This window comes from Heloderma suspectum, chromosome 3 (genome assembly GCF_057233095.1).
Source record: "Heloderma suspectum isolate Gila_16-S chromosome 3, 16-S_ref, whole genome shotgun sequence".
Lineage (NCBI taxonomy): Eukaryota > Metazoa > Chordata > Lepidosauria > Squamata > Helodermatidae > Heloderma > Heloderma suspectum.
This window is the reverse complement of record NC_139460.1, coordinates 212,127,178-212,151,384: the sequence shown is the minus strand read 5'-3', so window position 1 is coordinate 212,151,384 and position 24,207 is coordinate 212,127,178. Positions and strand designations below refer to the sequence as shown.

The 24,207-nt window shown below is 43.0% G+C and overlaps 1 protein-coding gene and 1 non-coding gene across 3 annotated transcripts in view; one reads left to right on the top strand and one right to left on the bottom strand.

Moving 5' to 3' along the window:
- STOX1 (storkhead box 1) overlaps positions 1 to 21,855 on the bottom strand; it is a 51,835-nt gene extending 29,980 nt beyond the window's left edge. For both annotated transcript variants that reach the window (XM_084845433.1, XM_084845434.1), the window contains exon 1: positions 21,417 to 21,855. In XM_084845433.1, the coding sequence (XP_084701559.1) occupies positions 21,417 to 21,777 (361 nt within the window). In that variant the 5' untranslated portion in view covers positions 21,778 to 21,855. The remainder of the gene's footprint in view (positions 1 to 21,416) is intronic.
- Positions 1,677 to 1,745, top strand: TRNAA-GGC (transfer RNA alanine (anticodon GGC)). The gene has a single exon. It is a non-coding gene; the product is annotated as a tRNA-Ala (tRNA).
- Positions 21,856 to 24,207: the final 2,352 nt, after the last annotated feature.

Sequence of the window (24,207 nt, the reverse complement as noted above, 5' to 3'; positions counted from 1 at the left end):
TGGCATGTGCTATTAGACAAAATAATAGTCTTCATGGATTTGTCCATTTTGGATTAGAATTTAAAATTAGTCTTTATGCTAATCGTTGTTTATCAACGATCGATGATCGTTTGTTGTTTATCTCGAGGCTCCAGTTGTCAGTTCCAGCTTTGATGAAATTGATTAATAACTTCGGTAAATTGTCCAGCTATTCAATTAATTGGTCAAAGTCAAAAATAATGCTGATTGGACATAGGATATACTCTAGTGTATTAGCAAACTGGCAATTTCGATAGTGCCCAGAGTTCATTACTTATCTGGGAATAATTATTCTTTGAGATATATCTCAAATGATTCGTTTAAATGTAAACAAGTTGATTAATGATATTTAACAAGATATAGATAGATGGGCATCTTTAAAGCTGAGTTTATGGGGTAAGGTGAATACACTTAAGATGAGTACCAAACCCCAAATCAGGGGCATCGTTAGGAAACGGCCCACCTGGGCACAGGCCCCGGACCTGCCAGCCCCCACAGAATGACTGAGCCTGCCAAATTTCAGACAGTTAGGCCTAGTGGCTTTTGCGCTTGCCACAGGTAAAATGTGCTTTTTCCAAGAAAATGTGTCAAAGCAAAGAGCTATAATTTCTTTGTTCTTTCACATAAGTGTATGGAATTTGGAAACCTGGTAGCCCCTGTGGAGCTGACAGAACCTGCCCAATTTCAGGCAGTTAAGTCCAATTATTTTTGTGCTAGTCACAGGTAAAGTTTGCTATTTTCAAGAAAATGTGTCAAAGAAGAGCTATAATTTTTTTGTGCTTCCACATATGTGCATGGAATTTGGGGACCTGGAAGCACCTATAGAGATGACTGAACCTACCGAATTTCAGACAGTTTATGCTAGCCATGAGTAAAATTTCCTTTTCTCAAAGTCTAAAACAAAAAGTAAAAACTGTCAAGTCACCCAGGGGATTAGAAATCCCAATCAGAATGTGTTTAAGGTGACCATTAGTAGGTCACTATCCCTAATCTCTGGTGTAGGGTTCTTTTGAGGTGCAAAAAACCTCCCTCCCCCTACGTTTCTTTTCTGCTCTTTCATGCCCACTGTTGTGAGCTTGCCTGCAACAAAATTTTAAAGAGGGAGAAGGAAGGGAAGAAAGAGCTCCATGTGAAATAGTGGTATTTCACACAGCATCTGATTTTACTGCCCTGAACTGGAAACTTTGGCTTCTGCAGAAGTTTAGTAGCTTCAGTACAGCAAAGGATCCAATCAGCCTCCACAAACTTCTTTCTCTCCCTCCACTTTAATTTCTCCTGAACAGCTGTAGGGCTCAAATAATCCCAAAGGGAGGGTTAGGACTATGTGGTGTCATGACTGAGAAACTGCTGGAGCTTTTAAATAGGTTCTACAGTTTTAAAAAAGCTAGAAAAAGCCCTCAGCCACCTCACCTCATAAAGTTCATTTAAGTACGTGCAGTACAAACCGTCCACAGCCTCCTAAAGTCCTCTGAAGTACTACCTCTCTGAAAGGAGCCACTTGGCTTAGGGAATTCTCTCTGCCCCCCACCCCCACGCACATTTCCTTCTTTTTGTTTTGCTCCTTCTCACTCAAGCCTTTGAGAAAAGTGGGTTCACATGATTGCAGAGAAACAAATCTGGGGCTGTTTGTCAGTTGCCATTATCGAGCAATAGGAAGAGCTGTAGCTCAGTGGCAGAGCACCTGCTTGGCATGCAGAAGGTCCCAGGTTCAATCCCTGGCATCTCCAAGTAGGGCTAGGAAAGAATCCTGCCTGAACCCTGGAGAGCCGCTGCTGCCAGTCAGTGTTGACAATACTGGACTAGATGGACCCAGGGTCTGACTCAGTACACGCAGGTTCCTATGTTCCTCTGAACAGAAAGCTTTAAGGAGTTTTTGGGTTGTTTTTTAAGTGGAGGAGAGATAAATATTGCTAATTTATGCAATCCTACATATGCCTACTGAGAAGTCCCATTATGTTTAATGAGGCTTACCCTCATGAAAGTGCGCATAGGATTCCAGCACAAGTTACTTTTGCAGGGAGGTCTGCACCTTGATGTTCCTCATGTTTACTCAGAAATAAGTCCTGAGTTGTGAGCATGGCACCGCAGGCTTAATACAATGCCTACGCAATTCTGTTTAATGAATTGACTACCCTTTCAGCTCAGTCCTATGCATGTTTTGTCATTTGTGGGTTTGGGGTTTTTTTTGCATGAACTCTAGCTTCAGTGGTGAGGGTAAGGCACTTAGTGCATGCTCAGAGTTTCTCCATAACTTAGCCCTAGTTTTGAAAACAGACTCATTGGCTGAATCCTGGTGAAATCTTGGCACAAATGAAGTTATGGGGAGGAAGATACAGTGAGAGCTTGTGCATAACAAGAAGGCAGAGAAGAGCTGCACAAAACAAGACATCTGTTTTGATGAAGAGTTGCTGGAGGATGGTAGGATGAGGAGGGATGGTTGCATGGAAGGGAACAGAATTGGTAGGGGGAGAATGTAAGTGCTCAGCGGTGAAAGAAAAACATTCTGCACATGCTCAGAGGCACTCTCTATTTAAGAACATAAGAAGAGCCATGCTGCATCAGACCAAGGTCTATCTAGTCCAGCATTGTGTTCACACAGTGGCCAACCATAGGAAACCCACAAGCAGGACATGAGTGCAATAGCACCTTCCCACCCATGTTCCCCTACTGCTAACGTTGGTGAAATGTAAATAAATTCTAGTCATTCTAAATTAGAATGCATGTATATCCTTCAGAAACTTTGCAGGTTTCTTGCCTGGGGGACACCTCTAATGACCTGTGCATTGTCTTACAAATTTACCCAAAAACTATTGGGGAAGGGGTGAATGGAAGGGAAAGCAAATCACTCCCTCCCCCAAACTGGAGAACACCTCTTCCACATGAACTGCTGCACCTATCCTTCTGAAACTTTGCTGGTTTCTTACTTAGGGACAACTGTAGGCTGTCTGTAATTTTCAGAACAATGATCCACAAGGAATGTAGGGAGATAAGTATGTCCTCTTTTGGAGACCTCAAAATGTCAAGGCCACCCTTGTACAAAAACCCTTGTGGCTATCATGCTGAAATTTGGCAGACATGATCTCCTCTGATGGGGCAATGAATCCTGAAATTTTTATTCAATTCTTCCAAGGAATAAAAATGCTATTGGCAGTTCCCTTTGAAAGAAAATCACAATATAAACTGTGCACCTATTTTTCTGACATTGGGCAGGTGTAATCCCCTTCTAGGGGGCTACTATGCCTGAAATGATCATCCAGTTCTGATCAAGAGAAAAAAGTTAACAATTTTTTTCTAAGTTCCCATGGTAGTCAACAGGAAGCATAAAGACTAATTTCTCCAAACATTGACTCAGGTTTGGTGCTGAGCTGAAGTGGTCCAACTACAAATTGGCCAGAGCAGAAGCAGGATGTTTTCCAAAATGCTGAATCGGAGTCTGAGTTGAAGTGGGGTGGGGGTCAGTGCACATATCTTATATATGTATGTATGTAATCTATACACACACACCACACACACACACATATATTAAACATGCACTTAGACTCCTGTGTGTATGTGTGTGGAGAGAGAGAGAGATATGCACAAATTTGTGTTATGGGCCTATGCCCCAGATCTTTTAAGAACCTAGCAACACCCCTGCCCCGAATTATTTATGTTATATGTGGGATCCCTATACTTAATACCTGGTAAATATTTTCAAAACCTCAATGCTTTGTTTCATAAATTCTTTTGGGGTTCCTCGCCACCAAGAATATCTTTTAAAAAGATGCAACTTCCAATTAATGAAGGAGAGTTCGGTTTTCCGGATCTAGCTATGTACCATTGGGTCTATTTGCTGACCTCTACTAAAGTTTGGTCTTTTCCACTCAAATTAGAGTTTCCTCCGTGGTCAGTATTGGAATCTTCTTGTCTGGGGCCTCTCTTTAAATGGATGGCATTAGGTTCTCAGCATATTAAGGTAGACAGAGCTCCTCCCACAATTTTGGCAGTTAGGGAAGTTTGGCATATAATGTCATGTCAATTACAGTTTGATCCATTTTCCCATGCTAAATTGACTTTATGGGGAAATCCAGATTTAAGAATTGGCAAGAAAATGTTTTTATGGTGGACCTGGACAGATAAGATGATCTTTACTTTAGATCAATTAGTGGGGGTTGATGATGAGTTTTTGTTATTTTCAACTTTATGAGGTCAATTTGATCTGCCAGCTTCAGCAGAATGGCAGTACTTGCAATTGAAACATTTGTTGGTATCTAGATTTGGTCCTGCGGCTTTTACTGCCTTGAAGTCTCCTTCGCTATTGGAAATACTTACTAAAGCTGATCAGATGTATCCACCTAGGATTCAGGTTTATAAACATTTATTATCAATGAATAAATATGCTACAAGTGGTTTACAGCAGGAATGGAAGTGGAACATCCTATTTTGCTTAATCAATGGACTGCCATTTTGGCGTCTGTATCGGATATTTCAATGGATCTTTGGTTACACCTTATTCAGCAAAAGCTCGTTTCTATTGGATGCCACAACGATTTTTAGTAAAGGTTTGTCAAATTCAGCTAATTGATGGAGGTGTAATGCAGTCAATGCTTCTTTTATTCATATGTTTTGGAAATGCCCAATGGCTGCCTCCTTTTGAGAGGAAGTTATTGTACAGATAAATTTTGTACGGGAAAGCTCTTTAATATTTACTGATGTACATATTCTTTTAAACTATTTACCTGCTTCTTGGAATGTAACACGTGGTCAGTGCAAATGGATTTTTCGTGCCCTTTTGGTTGCTAAAAGACCGATACTATGATATTGGAAGGATAAAAGCTCACCGCCTATAGACTTAACAACACTAGCAACATTTGAAAGAGCGGTATATAGGCGTAACTTGCAAATGGACTTATATGTGGCTATTTGGTCTGCTTTTACTGAAGTTATGTGTAACATATTTTCTCTCTCTCTCTCTCTCATATTGTAATATTAGAAACGGAGGATTTTTGAACATGTTGTATTTTTATTTTGTTCTTTTTTTTTTAGGTTTTGTAATGTTTTGTTTGTTTTGTAAAAAATCACAAAAGAAAAAAAATATAGTGCAATGCGGCCATTTTCTTTTCTTTTTCCCACAGCAGCAATATAGAGAAGCAAAGGGAAAAACAATGGTGGCATAATCTCAGATTTGTTTCCCAGCATTAGACAATCCCATCCTCGTCACCACAGTTTTGTATATAAGGAACAGCAACACACACTGGATGCCTTCACACTCAAGAGCTATATATTATACTTTACAGGAACACAGAGTGACTTTGAAACTGGTACTGTCATAAAAACCCAGGATTGTCCTGGCCTCCCCGGAGATTATGCAGGCCAAATGGCTCTTTCTGGCCTTGCCTCTTAAAGTGGCAGTATACAATATCCATACTCTTTGTTTACAAAGATCTAACTTTTAAGTCTAATTATAGATGTATATATGTATGTATGTATGTAGTTGTTATATTCATTTAAAAAAAGATTTCCAGTGTTTTGGGAAATGAGTTCAATGTCTTTGCCAGTCTCATGCCTAGTAAAATCAGCATTATGCAAAACAAGAGATATTATGCAAATTTGCTTTCTTTGTATAATTCATATAGGGTACAGAATACAGCTCTTCATTGCACTGAAGTTGGAATGCCTGGGTGGTGATTTTTATTTTTAAGCATAAAGTATATACAAAGCCTTGTCTATATAGGTCTCTTTTGACAGAAACCAGCATTTGGCCAGACTGTTCCTTTAATTCTCCAAACACTCTAAATGATCAGTAACCAAATCTGGAAACACAAAAAGTTTCAATCCTATTTTTCTTCTAAACATTCATGCCTGTAGAATAATGTTGCAGAACTGTCACACGGCATGCAGTTAACTTGTGAATTTAATGTCCACAGGATTTTTTGTGATAACCAAGAGTATAAATAGAAGGCTCAGATAAATTAAGAGCATACATCTTTTCATGGCTGATAGGTAGGAATAAAGCCTCCATGATCTGACGCAGTACACCTGTCAGTTCCACATGGTGGAAATAAAGAGGGTCGGATATCTCCATCTTGCCCTGCTTGTGAGCTTTCCTTGGCCTGATTTAATGACTATTTGATCCAGTACAAAGATATTCTGTGCATTTCAGACCATCAAGACATTTGGAGAGCATCATTAAAAGGCATGAATGCATACAATTATTATGAATGATAAAACTCAGTACTTCTTAAGTCCAATATTAATGGACCATGGGCCTTGAGTTTTCAAACCTGTGCTCGTTTGCCAGATGGGATCAAAACATGGAACAGAGATGAAAGACAGGCAGTCATAAAAGGAATTCAAGCAGCATATAAATACACAAACCCCTGCTGAGTTGTCATCCCTCATTAGACGTATGCAGTGTTGGTTGAGGGTATATCACCATAGAACAAGTGGCTAGTGCAAGATTCATGAATGTTTGGATATTTAAGCAAACGTTAGGTGTGCTGCTTACAAACCACACATTTCCCTTATATTTTAACATGCTGACATGATGTTCCCAACTACACAGGCTGCTAAACCATTCAAAATAATGATACAAACTTTACTTTATTTCCCTGTCTCCCCTCTCCTTTACCAATAGCTCCTTTGCTAGCCCTAGGATAGGGCAAAATAGAAGCCCCTTTTTCCTGTTCTGTTCATTTGTTTAAAAATCTACAGAAAATGTCATGGTATTTTAAAACTGACTACAGGCAAAATTTATTTTAAATTGAAATTCACAAAGGCAACTATAAAAATATGAGTATTGCAATTATTTAGTGGCAAAAAGGTTTTGCTGGAAATAACAAGTAGTTTCAAATTTCACCGTATTTGGAGCAGAGACTTTCACTATTAAGGCAAGTACTAGTTAGAAGGTCATTAGTTTGCAGCCTTTTATTTTCTACCTTTTCGTTCTTAACCTCTATAGATAAAATTTTAATTTGAAGGCCACAGACAAAAGGTGGTTAATTCTTAACTAGGTAACATTTTTCTCAGCTCCTCTAATAGAAAGGCAAAAAAAATTAAGTAGTGATATGCTGTATGATCATGTTAAACGCTCTAAAAACAGTGGCTAGGATCTAAAGGATATGTGCTGAGGCTTTTAAGGTGCCCCCAACCACTCAGTTCTTGTGCTCCTGAAAATTTACTGTTGAAAAGTTGTGGGGGCCTTAGGAGTGGCATTCAATGTCCAGGTTTGGACAGTCAGTAGGAGAAAGAATGCAGCGTCCATTTCCCCCATCCCTGCTGCTCATGTGACCAGGATTACCCTAATTGCCCACGCCGCATCATGGGTTACTGTGTCACCCAAACCTGGTGCACGGCGCGGCCATAGTTCATTTTCACCCACCCTACAACCCGCGGCTTGCAGTATGGGTTGTAGGGTGGGTGAAAATGCACTATGCCTGCACCGCATGCTGGGTTTGGACGACACAGCAACCTGTGATGTGGGCGTGGGTAATTAGGGTAATCCCGGTCACGTGACCAGCACACGCAGGGGAAGGGGAAACAACTGGTGGTGCACTGCTAATTGTCTGAACCACCTCAGTGAGACACAGTGAGCTGTAGTCAGAAAGGGAATTTAGAAACTTCTTAGTGTGGGTGTGAAACAGTGAAGTGGGGTAGAAAATTTTCCAGGTACTTTTCTAGTGCTTTATTTTTCTGCAGAAAATTTTCCATTTTGTAAGTTCATTAGTAACAATGAATGGATGCTAACTGCAAATACAGTATTAGGCCAGCTTGGTAGTGTCAGTGTTTTTTCAGGTGCTTATCCCTAGCAAGTAGGTGAGAGAATATGTATATGTCATTAAAATACATATATGTCTCAGTGTGAAATGCAACTAATAAATAGTAATAGTGAACGTGAAAGAACCCCAATAACCTCAGTGGAAGACAGTTGAACTCTGTTGAAATAAATGAGCGTTTGTCAGCATATCATACACAGTTCTTTGGGTTGCTAAGATTTATTACTCTGTCAGCAGCTTTCAATACATTTACTTTTTCCTTAAATTTAAACAATACGGGAAATACATGCTATTCTCTTTAAAATTTTACAAGTATACCAATTAAAATTCTACATAATAAAACATTTAAATCATATTAAGGGAGCAATCCTATGGCCACTAGACACTGTCTAGAGCGCAATAGGATATGCTCCTTTCCGGGAACCAACCTCGGAGCCTACGCTCTGAGATCGGTTCCCAGAAATCCGACCTCCCCCCTCGTCCGGGCTGCCTCTGAGGCAGCGCAGAGAAGCCCCACCCTCCACGTTCGGAAGACGAGCATGGAGCGACTGAAACGGGGCGGGGCTGGGTGGCATTCCGGGGTGGGGAGAACGGAGCTGCCCATACGACACATCCTATATGTCATATGGCAGCTTCCTCTCCCAGTCAGGCCCCCCGCCGCTAGACAGCTGAAAACGGCTGTATAGCAAAAAAGAGCAAAGCAGAAGAGATGCGGAGGGAACGATCCCCCCCGTGCCTCTCCTGTGTTGCTTAGGATAGGTGGTCGCCTCTGAATTCAGAGGTGGTCGCCTATCTGGTCAAGATTGCTGCCCTAAGTGTGCTTTAATTTCCTCCCTCAGATATTTCAGGTCAAATATTGTGGTGTGCTGGGACAAAAAAAATAACATGGGGTACTTTGTTTAGCTTTGTTGTTTACTAAATACAAGTAAAATAAACATGTTAAATGAGATCACTCTCTAGGGCATCTGAACACTTTCCAATGCCAACTAAAACTTTTCCAATGGAAATTACCCAATGCAAATTGGCCTAATTTGCTTAGGAAAATTTCCAGAAAAAAATCCAATTCAAGGTTTTCCCAGAAAACCCACACTACTACTGTGGAAGCGCATTAGGCACATGCAAAACACTCTGTGGATCCTGGCCAGGAGCAGGAGTGGCAGTAACTATCTACTTTCATCTACCATTACCACAAGTTCTGGCAATGGTAAAAGCCACTGCCTCCTTCGCCCATATTGCTAGGAATGGGGATTCTGGCATTGTCTCAGCAGTTCCCAGTATCAGCTTCCATTCTCCATGTTTTCATGTCCCTGTAATCTACACTAAGTAGAGGAGGACTGCCTCCTCCTTTCCTCATTTCCAGGGGTATCCTCTTCTACCCACAAGGTGCAAGGGAACCTAGTCCAGCAGGTTTCCATTGCAACTCTGACTAGAACCTCTGCCACCACTGACTGCCATGTAGTGTAGCCGCAACAGCATAGGGAATTTATTTATACAATGGTGTTCCATCAGGGCAAATATCTAAACTATACCGACACGGGATTCTAGGATAAAAAACCTGCAGTTCTAGAAAAGAGCTAAAACACTTTAAAAAATCACTCATGCACCAAAATAAATGAATAGAATATTGAACATTAAGGCACCCACTTTAACATCTGTGCCATGTAAGCAGTATAGAGTGTAACGTATTGTGCTCACTTCGAATTTAGCCTCCAAGCACTCACACTTTCCTTTGATCTTTCAGCCCCAAACCTCTTCCTCTGCAGGTGGAGGGACCCCAGAAGAGCTTGAGTTATCCCTGTATCAGTAAGATATATGCTAATACCAGCTTCCCTACCCACACATGAAATTCCATGATTCTTCCATCAGTAACTACAGCTCAGGGGCTCACATCTATCCAGTAAATATAATGGGCCTTGGAAGAGTTTTCGTTTTGACGCCCAGAGCTCCATCTATTATAGAATGTAACTGAACAATGGACTTGGGGCCCCTACAATTTTGAATTCTTTTAAAGCATGAACATTTTTAAAAATGCTATCTGTATCTGCTGACAGATTAACAACCACACAATGCACTTCACTACACTTTCGTGCGCTGAAGCTAATATACTTTGGAGTTAATGGTTTTAGAAGTAACTGGTGGCTAGAAGGGCTTCACTGGCTGCTTAGCAGGCATTATTTCTACATATAGGAAGCATGAAAGGACAAAGGATTCCTTTAACTAAGTTGAGCATTCCACCATGTAGTACAGCAAAGCAGATCTGCAGGAATTATTATACTCTGGGAAAAGATGTGTATACACACATGCACAGAATTCTTACCACTAATTTGATTTCTATCCCACCTTTTGCCCAAGGAGCTCAAAGTGGCAGACTGGGTTTGGATGACACCCAGTTGGGGGTTGTTGTGTGAAACAAGGCACGGTGGGTTGTCGTATCATTGGACCGCTTCCCACAGGGTGGCTTATTTTTCACCAACAAGCCATCCTGACAACCCATGGCTTGTTCTTGGGGTTGTTTAACCCATGATAGGTTGGTGTGTCATCCAAACCTGGCACAGCCAACCCATCGTGGGTTGTGCTGATTGGCAGCAAGCTACTCAGCAAGACCGGAAAAAAGCTCTGCTGCTCTTCCCAAGCAATCTCACCTGCGTTGCAGTGACAGCCCCTCCAACAATGCCCAAACAGCACTCTGGAGCGGCTGTCACTCATTCACCAGCCCCTTAAAAAAAATTTTTTCATGCCCTGAGATTTGCACAGATGTGTCCAGAATATATTTTTTAAATTATCTTTTCAGACCCAGGAAGGTGTTCAAATGTTGTTGTTGTTATTACATTATTTGTTAAAAAGTCGGCTTTTTGCAGCTGCGCAAGTGTGCAGTTGCAGCTGTCGAAAAGAATATATATATTGGCCTATTGCCTTGTATGTTTCAGCTATTGAAGGGAACCAACTGCAGTGTGAAGCATACAAGATCAGGACTACATGTAGGCAACTTTGACAGCAGTTGACAGGATGGGAAAAGGGGACCGGTCCTGGATCACTTCTTTAGCAAGGTTATCTTCAGGGTTTTAGTGTTGACCTGATGCTTGGGGGTGCCCTGCTTCTAATCCACACTTCCCGAAGTCTCCAGCAAGTCTTTTTAAGGGAGATCTATGCCCCCCTCCTTGCGCTTTTTGCGGCTCCGATTATTGCGAATGGGAGCCGCAAACAGTAGCTTGGGCAGGCAGACCACTGGGGCACGGGAAGGAACAGATCATTCCAGATGGCCACCTCCTAGTACCACCAATCAAAAGGTGTTATGCAGCCATTCTGTCTTCTCCTTTTTAACAGATTTGTATGGTTAAAAAAAAAAAGGACAGAAGCAGCAGTGGGAAAACACATGAGGGTTACAATGTCGGGACCCCTGTAAAATTCAGTAAATGAGGCAGGGTGACTGCACAACAAATGCCTCGTCTGGAAGCACCCATGCTCTCAGTGATCATATGAATCAGCCCTGATTTCAAAACGGCTAAAAAAGTTGTAGTAGGGTAGGAAAGCACAAGGCATTTCAAGAGACACCGTGGGATTGATATCTTTCAAATTACTGTGTCAGTAACTGAAAGAGGCCATTGATTTTGGAGAAACATAAAACCAAAATACTCCAGAGGGTGCACAGAAATATAGTCATTCAAAGTTTAACAGTTAATATAAAATACCTAGAAAATGATACTGAGCAATAGCTAAAATGAGGAAGGAAGAAAGAATTATTTGGGCTCAGCGATCAAAATATGAGGTACAAAAATCAGAAGCGGATGGTTGTGGTCCTGGAGCTCATATATAACACAGGCCTTGTTCTTGCCCTTAGGAGATATTTGGTGTGGGAGTGGGGAGGGAAAGGAGCCACCGGGTTGAAATTGAAACCATTTCACTCAAAGCCCAGCACACATATGGAATACGTTACAAGGTAAAGCCACAAAGGCAAGTCACAGGCAGCTAGACATTTTTATGGAATGAGGGAGGAATGAAAACACTAAAAGAACAGATGTAAGAGGAAGATATGCCTTGTTGGGCCATAGATGCCTGTCCTGTGTAGCGTGTTATATGGTTCTACCATGAGTCCTTCTGAGTTCTCAAGCTACAGTATACCAACTGTTGTCAGATTTAAGGTGTGGAAATGCATTTTTACTTGGCTTATCCAAACAGTGCCAGAATGCTAACTAGAGACAAAAGCCACCCACACAATCTCCAGCACAAGTTCTATTAAAATAGGCAGGAGCAGCACAAGAGCATTCTAGTAAGTTCAGCACAGGAGTTAAGTGGCCCATAATGCATTAAAACAAAGCTATCACAGACAGGACCCAGCAATTTTGTAAACTTTATCACTTCTCCCCCCACTCCCCCCACAGCTATGTGGAAACACTGCACTCAGCCTTTCCAGTGTAGGGCCTCACATCTTCCCCTTTTAAAAAGAGAAAATCGAAACACTATTCCTCTGCAGGAAAACTACACCCTTACGTGGGAGTAGGATACTGCACCACCAGCAATTGATCAAGATGAAGGGGCAAAGAATAAAATAGGGAGGGGGGGAAGCTGTCATCTGGAAAGACCCTGAGAGAATTCTCTCTGGGTGAACAGCTGTTAACTTTCTCCTCTGTTACAAGTTGTTGTTCAAACATTTCCTGTACAAGTGTTAATAATTACCACCTTTAAGTTTAGGCATTTTATTGTAAAATGTATACACTTCAGATCTACAGGCTCAAGCAAGCCTGTAAATTGACATACAACTAGCATGTAGCTTAATGATTAACTGCCATGCATAAGGCATCTATTACATTGTTCTATAATCACTCCACAGACTGCCCACATTTCCATGTCAAAAATGATCCAAGATAATCAGTAAACTGCAATCCAAGCTCCAAAGCACCCTTCTCTGTGTCTTTTCAGGGAAGCCTCAAGATAGTTTAGGAGTCCTGTAATCCAACTGTAGTTTGTTTCAGACCTGCTTGTGTGAAAGTAATGATGTTGCAATAAAATGCCTATTGATTAATGGCAAACATGACAAGGAAACAAATCCTTTATGCTATTTTTTTCAGTCACTGTCAGTTAGGAAATTTAGCTACTTAGGAGACTGCCCATTAAAAGGGCAACTGTAATAAGCAGAGAGAGAGAGAGAGAGAGAGAGAGAGAGATTCCTCTGATATACTTAAAACAAGATAGAGAAACATTTCACAAGTGACACTTATTTTTACACTTCCCAATTCAAGCACTATAACTAACATTGCTAGCAGGCCCGCTCTGTGAAAGTTAAAATGGCTCTTTCCCCCAGTGTTATTCCACTGTCCTGTCACAATAGTCACAAGGACACACAAATTCAACAACAACCCATTCTCAAGGTTGCTGTTATTTGTGAACCAAGCCACTGTTTACACACAGCATCTATTGCAACCTGGAACCCCTATACCATTTTGCACACAGACCTCTGTATGCATCAATGGCTAAAGATCTCAATATTCTATATTCCCTTTTGTTCCATTTTGAGGGGTCTGAGCTTGTGGTGAGTGACGAGCAAAAGGATCTTGAGGTTGTGGTGGACAGCACAATATAAACGTTAACCCAGTTTTTCTCCCTCTCTCATAATACTGCAACCCGGGGTCATCCAATGAAGCTGAGTGATAGGAAATTCAGGACAGACAAAAGGAAATATTTATTCACATAGCACATAGTTTATCTGTGGAATTCATTGCCACAAGATGTAGTGATGGCCACCAACTTGGATGGCTTTAAAAAAGGACTACACAAATTCATGAAGGATAAGGCTATTCAGGGTTGCTAGTGATAATGGCTATATATTACCACCAGGATTAGAGCCAGTATGCTTGGGAACATGAGCAAGAGGTTGCTATTGTACTCATATTCTGCCTGTGGTTTTTACATAGCCACTGTGGGAACAGAATGCTGGACTATACAGACCTTCAGCCTGACCCAGCACAGCTCTTCTTCTGTTCTATAATCAGTTAGCCTGAAACAACCTCTTCAGTTGCCTCAGTCTATAATTAGTGCCATTGGCCACTTGTCTTCTTTCTTGGGTTGGGGAAAATAGTTGTTCCCGGGGTGAGCAGACAAGTGGCAATCACGCCTCCCCCTCTCTCCCATGCCACAGACAACCCATATGTAGATGCCTTAATGCGGAGTCAAGCCACTGGTCTTCATGGCTTGCTGTGAAATGACTCCTCCACCCAATCTCTGTGCTTATACTAGGGATGTAGGGATTGTGTAAAATCCGTTCCGGCTGTGTTTCATGGATTGTCAGGCACCTTTCATTCCACAGTCCGCCCATTGCTGGATTTGGATTGTTTTAGTTCCCAAATTTGCGCAAATCCCCAGGTGCAAAAATGCACAAATCTCCCCAAATGCACAAAATCCCCCCAAATGTGCATTTTCACACATTAGCATATGGGGAAATGCGCATTTGGGGCCTTACATTTTTTCCCATATTTTTATGATGAAATTTGTGCAAAACTGGGAAAGTGAGAAAAATGGTCCGCAAGTCTGCAGAATCTGCCTGACAGGGGAAAAGCTGGTCCACTGTGGAATCTGCTAGTCAGATTCATCAAAATCCCAACTCTTTGTTCATTGCAGGTTTCTCTGACATCCCTAGCTTATACTGTTTCTGTTAAGAAATCAATAATGTGTACCCTGTTTGTGCTCTGAGGTTAGCCAAAACCAGCCTCTCAAGGCTGGACTACTGCTATATTAATAATGTGTTATTATTAGAGAGACATGTGTTAATAATGCAAATCTTCTCAACTGCCTTGGGTGTGTGAAAATGCAAGAGGGAGCGATATAAATTGAAATAATAAATCTCAACCTATTGTTAATCAGTGCCTCTCTCTAGTAGACAGAAGGTGCTAGATCCAAAAAGTTCCAGGAACTGGATTTACCAGAATCCCCTGGAAAATTACTGACCTAATTGTAAGTAAAGAAGAGGAGGAGTCTGGGAAGGACAGACAGAATGGTAATCCCTTTGCTTGAAGCTGGGATGACATTGGAGGCTCTCCGTGTATTCTGTAACAGGAAATATTATACTTGCCCTTTTCCATCTTACAATGCAATTCTGTGCATGTCTACTCAGAACTAAATCCTATTGGCTTTAATGGGGCTTACACCTATGTAAGTGGGTATAGGACTACAGTCTTACAATAAGTATAGAAAATGAAATATATTTATTCCACCTTTTATTTTTCTTGCTTTTATCTCTTGCTCAAGTGCTGTAAATAGAAATCAATTTCTCCATTACTCTTTTCGTTGTTAGTATTTTCATTGCTAAGTAAAAGTTATATTATGGCCTTTTTCGCACTTAATGCTCAATTATTTCCACACTTACCAGCAGTAAGGGGTGGGGGGAGAAAGGAAACGTTGTGGTGTAGATTCACTAAGCCCAGCAAAACTGCCAAAAACATAATAGCCCCATTCACACACAAACAGGGGAAGGCTGGTTAGGGTAAATACAGAGCAGGAAGGGTTAGGCTAACTACGATGCGCGTGCCCATCACATGACTGGCAACTGTGTGGTGCACTGTAGTTTATTTACCCATCCGCATTCCATCATTACCACATCGTCCTCCCACCGCTGCTTATCCCAGCAGCTGTTGCGCTGGGAAATGTTGCACACCAGCCGTTCCATTCATCACTATGCAACAGCAACCATAGAGTATGGCCATGCTGCCTAGGGTGTAGCCAGAAGTGGCGGATGCTCTAGGCTGCCATCCTTATGGCTGACACATTTTCACATGAAGCAGCCATTCTTAACAAGGGATCCCGCAACACGACATGGTAAGCCTCCCTGGCCCCCTTAACCCCACTACAAAGGGGTGGCTAGCCAGGGTGGTTTCCTAGCCATTGTGGTCGGGATTTTGACCTCACATACAACACGCTAACACACACTCAGTGGTTGAGTGTAGGTTGTTTTGAACAATGGGTTGTTTGTTGAACCATCGGTTAGGATGTTGTCTGAATGCAGCCAAAGTGGTTTGTTAACCATGCAGTGTGACTTGTTAATCACCCTGAACAACCCAACAACAAATGATGGGTTCTCAAGGTGGTTTGTTCAAGAAAATAAGCTACACTACATAGTTAAGCTAGTCTATCTGTGTTCAGACAACATGCTAACCCATGGTTCAACAAACAACCCACAGTTCAAAACAACCCACATGCAACCACTGAGTGTGGGTTAGCATGTTGTGTGGACAGCTGCAAGGAATGCATCCAAATGGGGACTGTGGACTGTGGGAAGGTTAGACTTTTAGGGGACTTAACCAGCAGATCCCACCCGACTTCTAGTGGTGTGGCAGCAAAGAAAGTAAGTTGGGGTTTGTGTTTGTTTGTTTGTCAGGAGAAGGAAATTATCCTCTTCAAGATCTAGTAATTCAAGATCTCAATCTGTTTCTCTTATAGGTGGCACAGTAACTGTATAAATCCCATTCTACAACATGGCTCACTATTGCTTTTCTTGGACTTGTAGTGGCTCTGTCTCAAATAGTTATTTCTTAGCTCTGCTACCTGAGATACTTTTAACTGGACATGCTAATGATTGAATCTGGGCCATATTATGCATGCAAAGACTAGGATTCCCACACACCCACCATGTATACACACACTTGTAATTAAGTCCCCTTATGGAAAGCATAGTTCCAGGATTGCTTGACTCTAACAGGAAGAATAAGGTTGTAGTGACAATCAGGCAGGCAGAAGAAAGAAAGGGTGGTAGGGAGAGATCTGGTCAACCATGGACCTGACTTCTTTAAGCCTATTTGCAAGGCTGACAATTCAATCCTACACATGTCTATTCAGCAGTCTGTCAGTCACTGAGTGGGTATAGGATTGCAGACCTATGTGAGGAACGTCCAAGTCCGGCCTGCCTCTGCTGTGCTTTAAGTTGCCCTACTCCACTCATTACAGCAGACCCAATTCTACCATCATCTAGTTTAGCCTCATTACTGACCTTTTTTACAGGTCTGTTGCAAAGATATTGTGATGATATGTGTGACCCACTTAATATATGGCACTTTTCCTAAGCATTCTTCTTCTTGTATTTTTACCACTTTAGAAGACTCCTACATATATTAGCTCGGGTTTATACCACTCTTAATCTGATCCTTACTGTCAAAATAATAATCCGAGGTTGAACCAAGAGGAAGAAGAACAGCTCCTAAACAAATCTCACCTCTAATGAGTTAGAAGCCAGGAGTTCTAAGCATTATTTGGAAGTTTTGAAGAAATCAATTGCCCTTGATAAAGAGAAGCTTGAAAGGTGTCAGGAATGTAAACACTGGTGCAGCTGTCTTTTGTTTTTGTTGGGACTCTGACCTCTTCCTGTTCATCTGGAGGTAAGCACTAGCAGCACTGTCTTTTCAAACGTGACGTAAGGAAATTTAGTGCACAATCCTATGCGTACGTAGACAGAAAAAAGTCCTATAACTCCCAGGATTCCCCAGCTAGCCATACTGGCTAGGGAATGCTGGGAGTTCTAGGGCTTTTCTTCTGTCTAAACGTGCATAGGATTGTACCATAACCATTCTGAATTAACGAACTCAGAGAACCAGGGTTGAATAATTAAGTGAGGATCCTGAGAACTTTCATCTACTTCGATCAAGAAAGTTTCTACAAAGAACTCTGTGCAATCTCCTCAATGGATTCCCAGCACCTGAATATGAGACCACTTGCATTCCCTCTTGGAAGAAATTCCTGACCCACTAACACTAAATAAATTGTATTACTTGGCGGTTAACTTCAACAGAACTCCATATGGGCACAAGAGTCTCCCAGATGGATCCAATTGCAGGATCAAGGAGATAACTGTTAAGTGAAAACTTACAATACTGTTTCTAGGATCCAGCATTTGTAACCATTTCCTTTATGTGTTGGCTTTCATGTATATGGAATCAAGAGTACCATACTACAGGCAATTATACTACAGAAAATTGCTATGTTTATGGGAACAGTCGTGTTTTCTCTACCATACTGGTTGTATTATACATGCAGGTGCCACAAAATCCATACAAAGTCCCATTTCCAATGCTTAGGGAGATTAATATTCACCAAAGTGAAACCACACAAATATAAATATTTAAGTGACTGGGTTTAAGGTGGGGAAAATATAGAGGAACTCTAGTTTTACTGAGGCAACGCAACAATTGCTAACATCTCAGTGAGTAAAAGAAGCAATATTCTCATCCTGCTTGAAGGTATTTTATTTTCTCTTTCTTTTTTTTAGTCAGTTGTTTACCTAGAGGGCATCTGGCTTCCCCCAGAGGAGATTATTTCCCTCTGACATAAAAGGCCTGTCCTCTTTTTTCAATTAAAAAGTAGCATACTCTTCCTAACCCCACAGAGCAAGCAAAAAAGGAAAAGATTAATCTTTGGAGTGCCTACATTGTGTAGTGAATTCTTATTTACCCTCTCCCCATCCCTCCATCTTTCCCCCACACAAACAATAGGTTGACCACAAGGTTGTGCCTGATGAGCTAAGGGGCCCTTAGGGCAATGAAGAGATTACAGTCAAAATGAAACCCCCAACTGACAGGAAACTGGCGTTTAGATTGCCTAATCATAAAAAGGAATTCATAGTCCAGATGGTCACTTCCACTATTAAAAAAAAATTGCTGGCTCAATAAGAGGTAACAGCTCACTTGCCTTATCTTCTTTTAACCTGTATTACAGTAATCAAGTTCCTCCCAACACACAGTGGGGCGGGAAGACCTTGAAATTATTGGAGAGAAACAGAAGAAAAGAAGCCACCTGCGTCCATGAAAATCACATCCTTTTCCTACAGATTAATAAACAAGCTAAAGACTAGCACACACTTGGAGGCTAGTTTAAAACAAACCATGTGGTGAGCTGTAAATGCGCAACTCATTTGGAAATTTTCTCTACACTATCACAAACAAAATATATATATATAAAAAAATCTGCAATAGCACAAAGAAAGTGGTCTACTCCACAACACATCACATGCGGGGAGCCACCACTTAGGAGCAATTTAGGGTGCAATCTCATGCATGTATGACAGAAGAAGTCCTACAATTCCCAGCATGCCTCATCTCTCCGGGCTAGACGTAGGACGTTTTTCCTGTCTAAACATGCATAGGATCACACCCTTAAAGTGGTTTCCGCATGTTGGCTATAATTTGTCTAGAAGTTCTAGCCACCATCATTCCTGGATGCTGTATATATTCACAAATGTTACTTAGAGTCCAACCTCACTCTTGACACCTAACACTGCATTACACATGCAAGAGACCTTTTAATGCTTTTATAACAACCACTAGCAGTAATTACTAATTTCATAACTCTTCTTAGAGTTCAAATGTTTCATGATTCTCTTCTGATTTTATTGTAAAGACAATAAATGTGTTTTACAACTGGGTGATATGGAAGGTAGAAGTAATTATTTATTTGTTTTAATGTAGGAGTTAGCAACCAACAGCCCATTGACCAAAACCAGCCCACTCAGGAATACCTCCTGCTGCCCCTCCACCTTTTCCAATTCAGAGGCCAAATACAGGTATGCAGTTGTGATAAGTGACATTTGCAGGGGTTTCTTCTCATTGCTGATCAAAGTACTAATGTAACATCTCTCCTTCTGAGGGACCAACAGTGCTACCAGTTATCTACCTTAAGGGATCTTTCATACTTCACATCAAGAGTGGGTAACATGCAGCCTGCAGGCGGCATGCAGCCCCTGCTATGCTGCCAAATTTGGCAGAAGCAATTTTTTTTTTTTAAAGACAGAATGATGGTACTTTACATTTTTAAAAAAGTATTACACTTAGCTTGTTTGCAAGCTAAATTTGACTGTTTTAGCATGTCGTATCAGTTAGGGAGTGCTAAAAGGGTCACTTTCAGCTTGAAAACAAGCTAAATTTAACCCTTACAGTGCTATGGAGTGCAATGAAGCAGTTTGCTACTGAATTTCAGCAGCAAGCCAACATTATTTTTCAAGGCACCCCACGGGCTGCATAGCACTCTGTGGAGTGCAGCGTGGATCCAGGGGCAAATATGCCCTCCAGACGTACCACAGTTGCACACCCCTGCTTTAGCTTAGCACATACATGACATGCATCCTGTAACATCTATGGCAAATCCATTTTTTAAAACTGCATGCATATGCTGCCCTACAGCAATCTCGGTTGACCTCATTTCCTGGTATGTAGGAACATATAATTAGCTTCCTGGTAAAGTTTAGATCGCCAGTGACTAACCTCTTCCACAGGGGTGGTGGGCCCATTAAGATGGTCCTTCCTTGGAGACTTATGGAATCCAAAGGATTCCTGAATATTCTTGGGGAGTTTCCTGTTGGCACTCCTGTCAAAGGCCTGGTCTCCCCATGGAATTGTGAGATAGAGAGGGATGTTGACACGAGCGCTCCTAAGTGTCCTCTCCCATGACGTGGAGCCCAACCAGCTCCCTGGTTCTCTGAGCAGCTACAGGCTGTGAATCAGGAAGGATGACAGCTGGAACACAGATGGTGCAAGTCTCAAAGCAACTATCACCAGGCACAAGTGACTGCACGTTATTGTGCCTACATTGCTGCAGTGAAAGTAGCAAAGCATTCTTACTTCTCTATTGCCATTGCATCCTCAAGCAGTTGTACAGCAGAGCTTTCTTTATTACAGACAGACCCTGGTGGCCTCAGAGGCCTGCTGTGACAAATTTGCTAGGCACTTTGAGGGTAAAATCAGTCATATTCATGCCAAAATCTAACACCGTTACTGATACAGTTGCTGTGGAGGTGTCCAGAGCACTGTCTAGTCTCTATGGGATCCATTTCAATTGATGTACCCCGAGCATGTTGACATACTTCTGGGAGGGGTTCAGACAACCACCTGTGTGCTTGACCCATGCCCCTCATGGCTGTTAACAGCAAACCAGAGGGGACTGATTGGGTGGATCCAAGAGGTGGCTAATGCTTCTTTATGGGAGGGGGTGATGGCTGCTTTGAAAGAGACGATTTGTGTGGCCCCTTCTTCAGAAGCTCTCCTTTGACCTGGGAGATTGTAACAACTATCGTCTTTCGGAGCTGGGTGTAAGTGTGGTTGTCGGATCACATCCTTACATTCTAAGGAAGAGGTACTAGGGCTCAAGCTCAGGTGGAAGCTACACCCACCTGCCCTGGAAGCCCGACACTTCACATTTCAGGGGTGACAAAAACTGGCTGGTAATTCAGGGGACTGAGAAAAAGTACTCTGCATGTGCTCAAAAGCACTCAGATGACTACTGCTTGTGCTCAGGGCCTAATCTCATTCTTAGGGATGCCATCCCCCCCTCCCTTTCGATTTCAAACGGGGTCAACACCAGGTTAAGCAACGCCTGGGCAGAACCTGGTGGATGGATCCAGGCCCCAGGGGCAGATTCAGGTTGCATCTGGCCGATGGGGGGGCAGAACCAGGACTGGATCCGCAGGGTTAAGGGAGGAGCCACGACAGAAGCTGGCGGGTTGGGGGCGGAGTTTGGCGGAACCGGGAATTTTCAGGCTTTTCAGAGCCGAACGCCGGCAAGCGAGCCTGGGAGAAAGGCTCACTTTTCCTGGCGGGACCGGTGCGACAGCGGCTGGTTGGACGGGTGGCCTGTCCGCTGGCTGGCTGGCTGGCTGGCTCCCGCTCGCTCACTCACCCACAGCCCTGATGAGGAAGCCCTCGGGGGGGCGCAGCGCCCTGCGGAGCCAAGCGTCGCGGAGGAGCTGCAGAGGGGCGGCCGGGCCTTGCAGCAGGAGCACGCCGCCCCGCAGCCAGCCTTGCAGCCAGACCCTCGCCACGGCGCGCGCCAGCCCGGCGTTCCAGTAGCAGGCGGCGTTGGCGCGCCGGAACGCCTGGAAGACGGCCTCGCCGCGGTCGCTGCAGCAGCAGCCCGGCTCGGGCTCGTCCGGGGCTGCCTCTTCCTTCTCTTCCCGTTGCTGCTGCAGGCGGCGCAACACCAGAGCCAGCGAGCTCGGCGCCAGTTGCACGGCGCGCCGAGGAAGCGGCGACGGAGACATCCTGGAGCCGCGTGGACGGGCAGCGGCTCGCGCTCGCTCGCTGCTGCTGCTGCTGCTGCCGCCGCTACCAAGGGAACCGAGCTGTTCCTGGCAGGGGGCGGGGAAGAGCTGGCCCGGCTCCGCACGAGGGGCAGGGCCATGCAGAGAGCCACCTGCTGCTGCTGCTGCTGCTGCTGCGGCCCGAACCGCCGCCGGCCTGCCCGCCTTTTGTTGTTGTTTATTCGGTCAGTCGCTCCCGACTCCTCGTGACCTCATGGGCCAGCCCACGCCAGAGCTTCCTGTCGGCCGTCGCCACCCCCAGCTCCCCCAAGGTCGAGTCCGTCACCTCCAGAATGTCATCCATCCATCTTGCCCTTGGTCGGCCCCTCTTCCTTTTGCCTTCCACCTTCCCTAGCATCAGCATCTTCTCCAGGGTATCCTGTCTTCTCATGATGTGGCCAAAGTACTTCAGTTTTGCCTTTAATATCATTCCCTCAAGTGAGCAGTCTGGCTTTATTTCCTGGAGTATGGACTGGTTTGATCTTCTTGCAGTCCAAGGCACTCTCAGAATTGTCCTCCAGCACCACAGTTCAAAAGCATCTATCTTCCTTCGCTCAGCCTTCCTTATGGTCCAGCTCTCGCAGCCAGAGGTTACTACCATTGCTCCTTCCCGCCTAGGAAAGCTGAATTCACGGGACTCTCCCCCGAATGCGCCCGCGCGCACACAGTACTTTGGCCCTGTATAAAGTGCATGCAGCCCTAGACGGCAAGCAGCCCTGTGCACCCTTATCTGGGGCAAAAGCTCCATCGAACACCCTGAGACTGACTTAAACAGGGTTGCTCTCTCATGCTCTGAGTGGCAGCGAGAGCTTATGGCTCGAGTTGAGGCTTAGCCACATCTACCCCTCGTGTCATGTGATAGCCCTCTTGCGCATTTATACCTTGTAGCACACACAGTGACATCTGTTGCGGTAGTTTGGATAATATAGAATAAAAAGCAGGAAAAAACACTACAAAAGCCGTATACAGAATACGTAATGCGCCCCAACAGTTATCAGTGCACTTCAACATCAATAAAGAGCACTAGTATAGATTAGCCCTAATCATGTTAGAAAAGACCCACTGAAATCAACGGGACTTAAGCTAGTTTCAGCTAACTTAAGTCCCATTGATCTACTCTGAGCATGACTAAGTCTGGATCTAACCCTATAAATTGCAAGTACACCAGAAAAATAATTGCCTTTTTACCCAATATTTTACCACACAGAATGGTAATTCTGAATGCAATGTTGCACCCTGGCCAGCTATATATCAATGCCCTCCAATGCTCATGAGAATTTAAACAAAATAGGGAAACTCATCAAAATGAACAAAGCATCCTGTGGCACTTCAAAGACAACAATTTATTATCATAAGCTTTTATAGACTACAGGCCACACTTCATCAAATTGAGTTGAATATCTTAGGGTGCAATCCTATGCATGTTTAAGCAGAAAAGCATGCTGGCTGGGGAACACTGGAAGTTATAGGTTTTTCTGTAAAAACATGCATAGGATTGCACCCTTAGAAAAATTATACTGCATACAAATTCTCAAGAATGTGTCAAATGGATACAAGTAAATACAACGGGGGGGGGGGGAACAATTGTGGGAGATGCAAAAGAACCAGTAACCAATATTATTACACATAACACAGTCGTTAATTTGTTAGCTGGCATTTTCACCACCTTGGCTTCTCTATGCTAGATAAAACTGCACTTGTTTAATTTCTGCTTGGTATGTATCTGCTAAAAGTGTAAGAATCCTGCCACCAAAATAGGTAGCAACCCTAGGAAATGTGCTGACTGCAAAAAAGAACTATTAAAACAAAATAAACTTTCACAAAAGGACAGGACAGTGGAAAGGGAGGAAGGTACCTAGATTGCTTTTTACAGCCTTTCCACATGCCCAGCCCCCTGTCAGAGGCTTTGCAGCTTTTCACACCCTTCTAGTGCTTCATCAAGTTGCTCCTTGAGATGTGGTTATCTCCAGGCAATTGAGCGGCAACTGAAAAAGTTGTCCTTAAAATACTGTTCTTCTATTAATGTCTCAAATGTGAAGTGCTGTATTACTCAACTTAACAACGCATTCCCCTAACAACTTGCTCAACCGAAGTCACCATTACCCAAAGAGCATTTTCTTCGAAATTCAGTTTAAAGTTTGAGGACATTAGTATGTCCTACTAATGTCAATGGGACTTACTTCCACATCGGTATGCTTAGAATTTTAGCTTCATACTGTGGGATCAGGAACCAATATTGCTACCAATAACCCAAATAGTTGGGTTAAGATATTTTATTGTACTCTTGTTGGAATAGGAGTATGCAAGCTGTTGGGATATACGTATTATTATTAATCTTTATTTAATAGATTTATATGCTGCTGACCACATTTAAAAATATCTCTAAGCGCT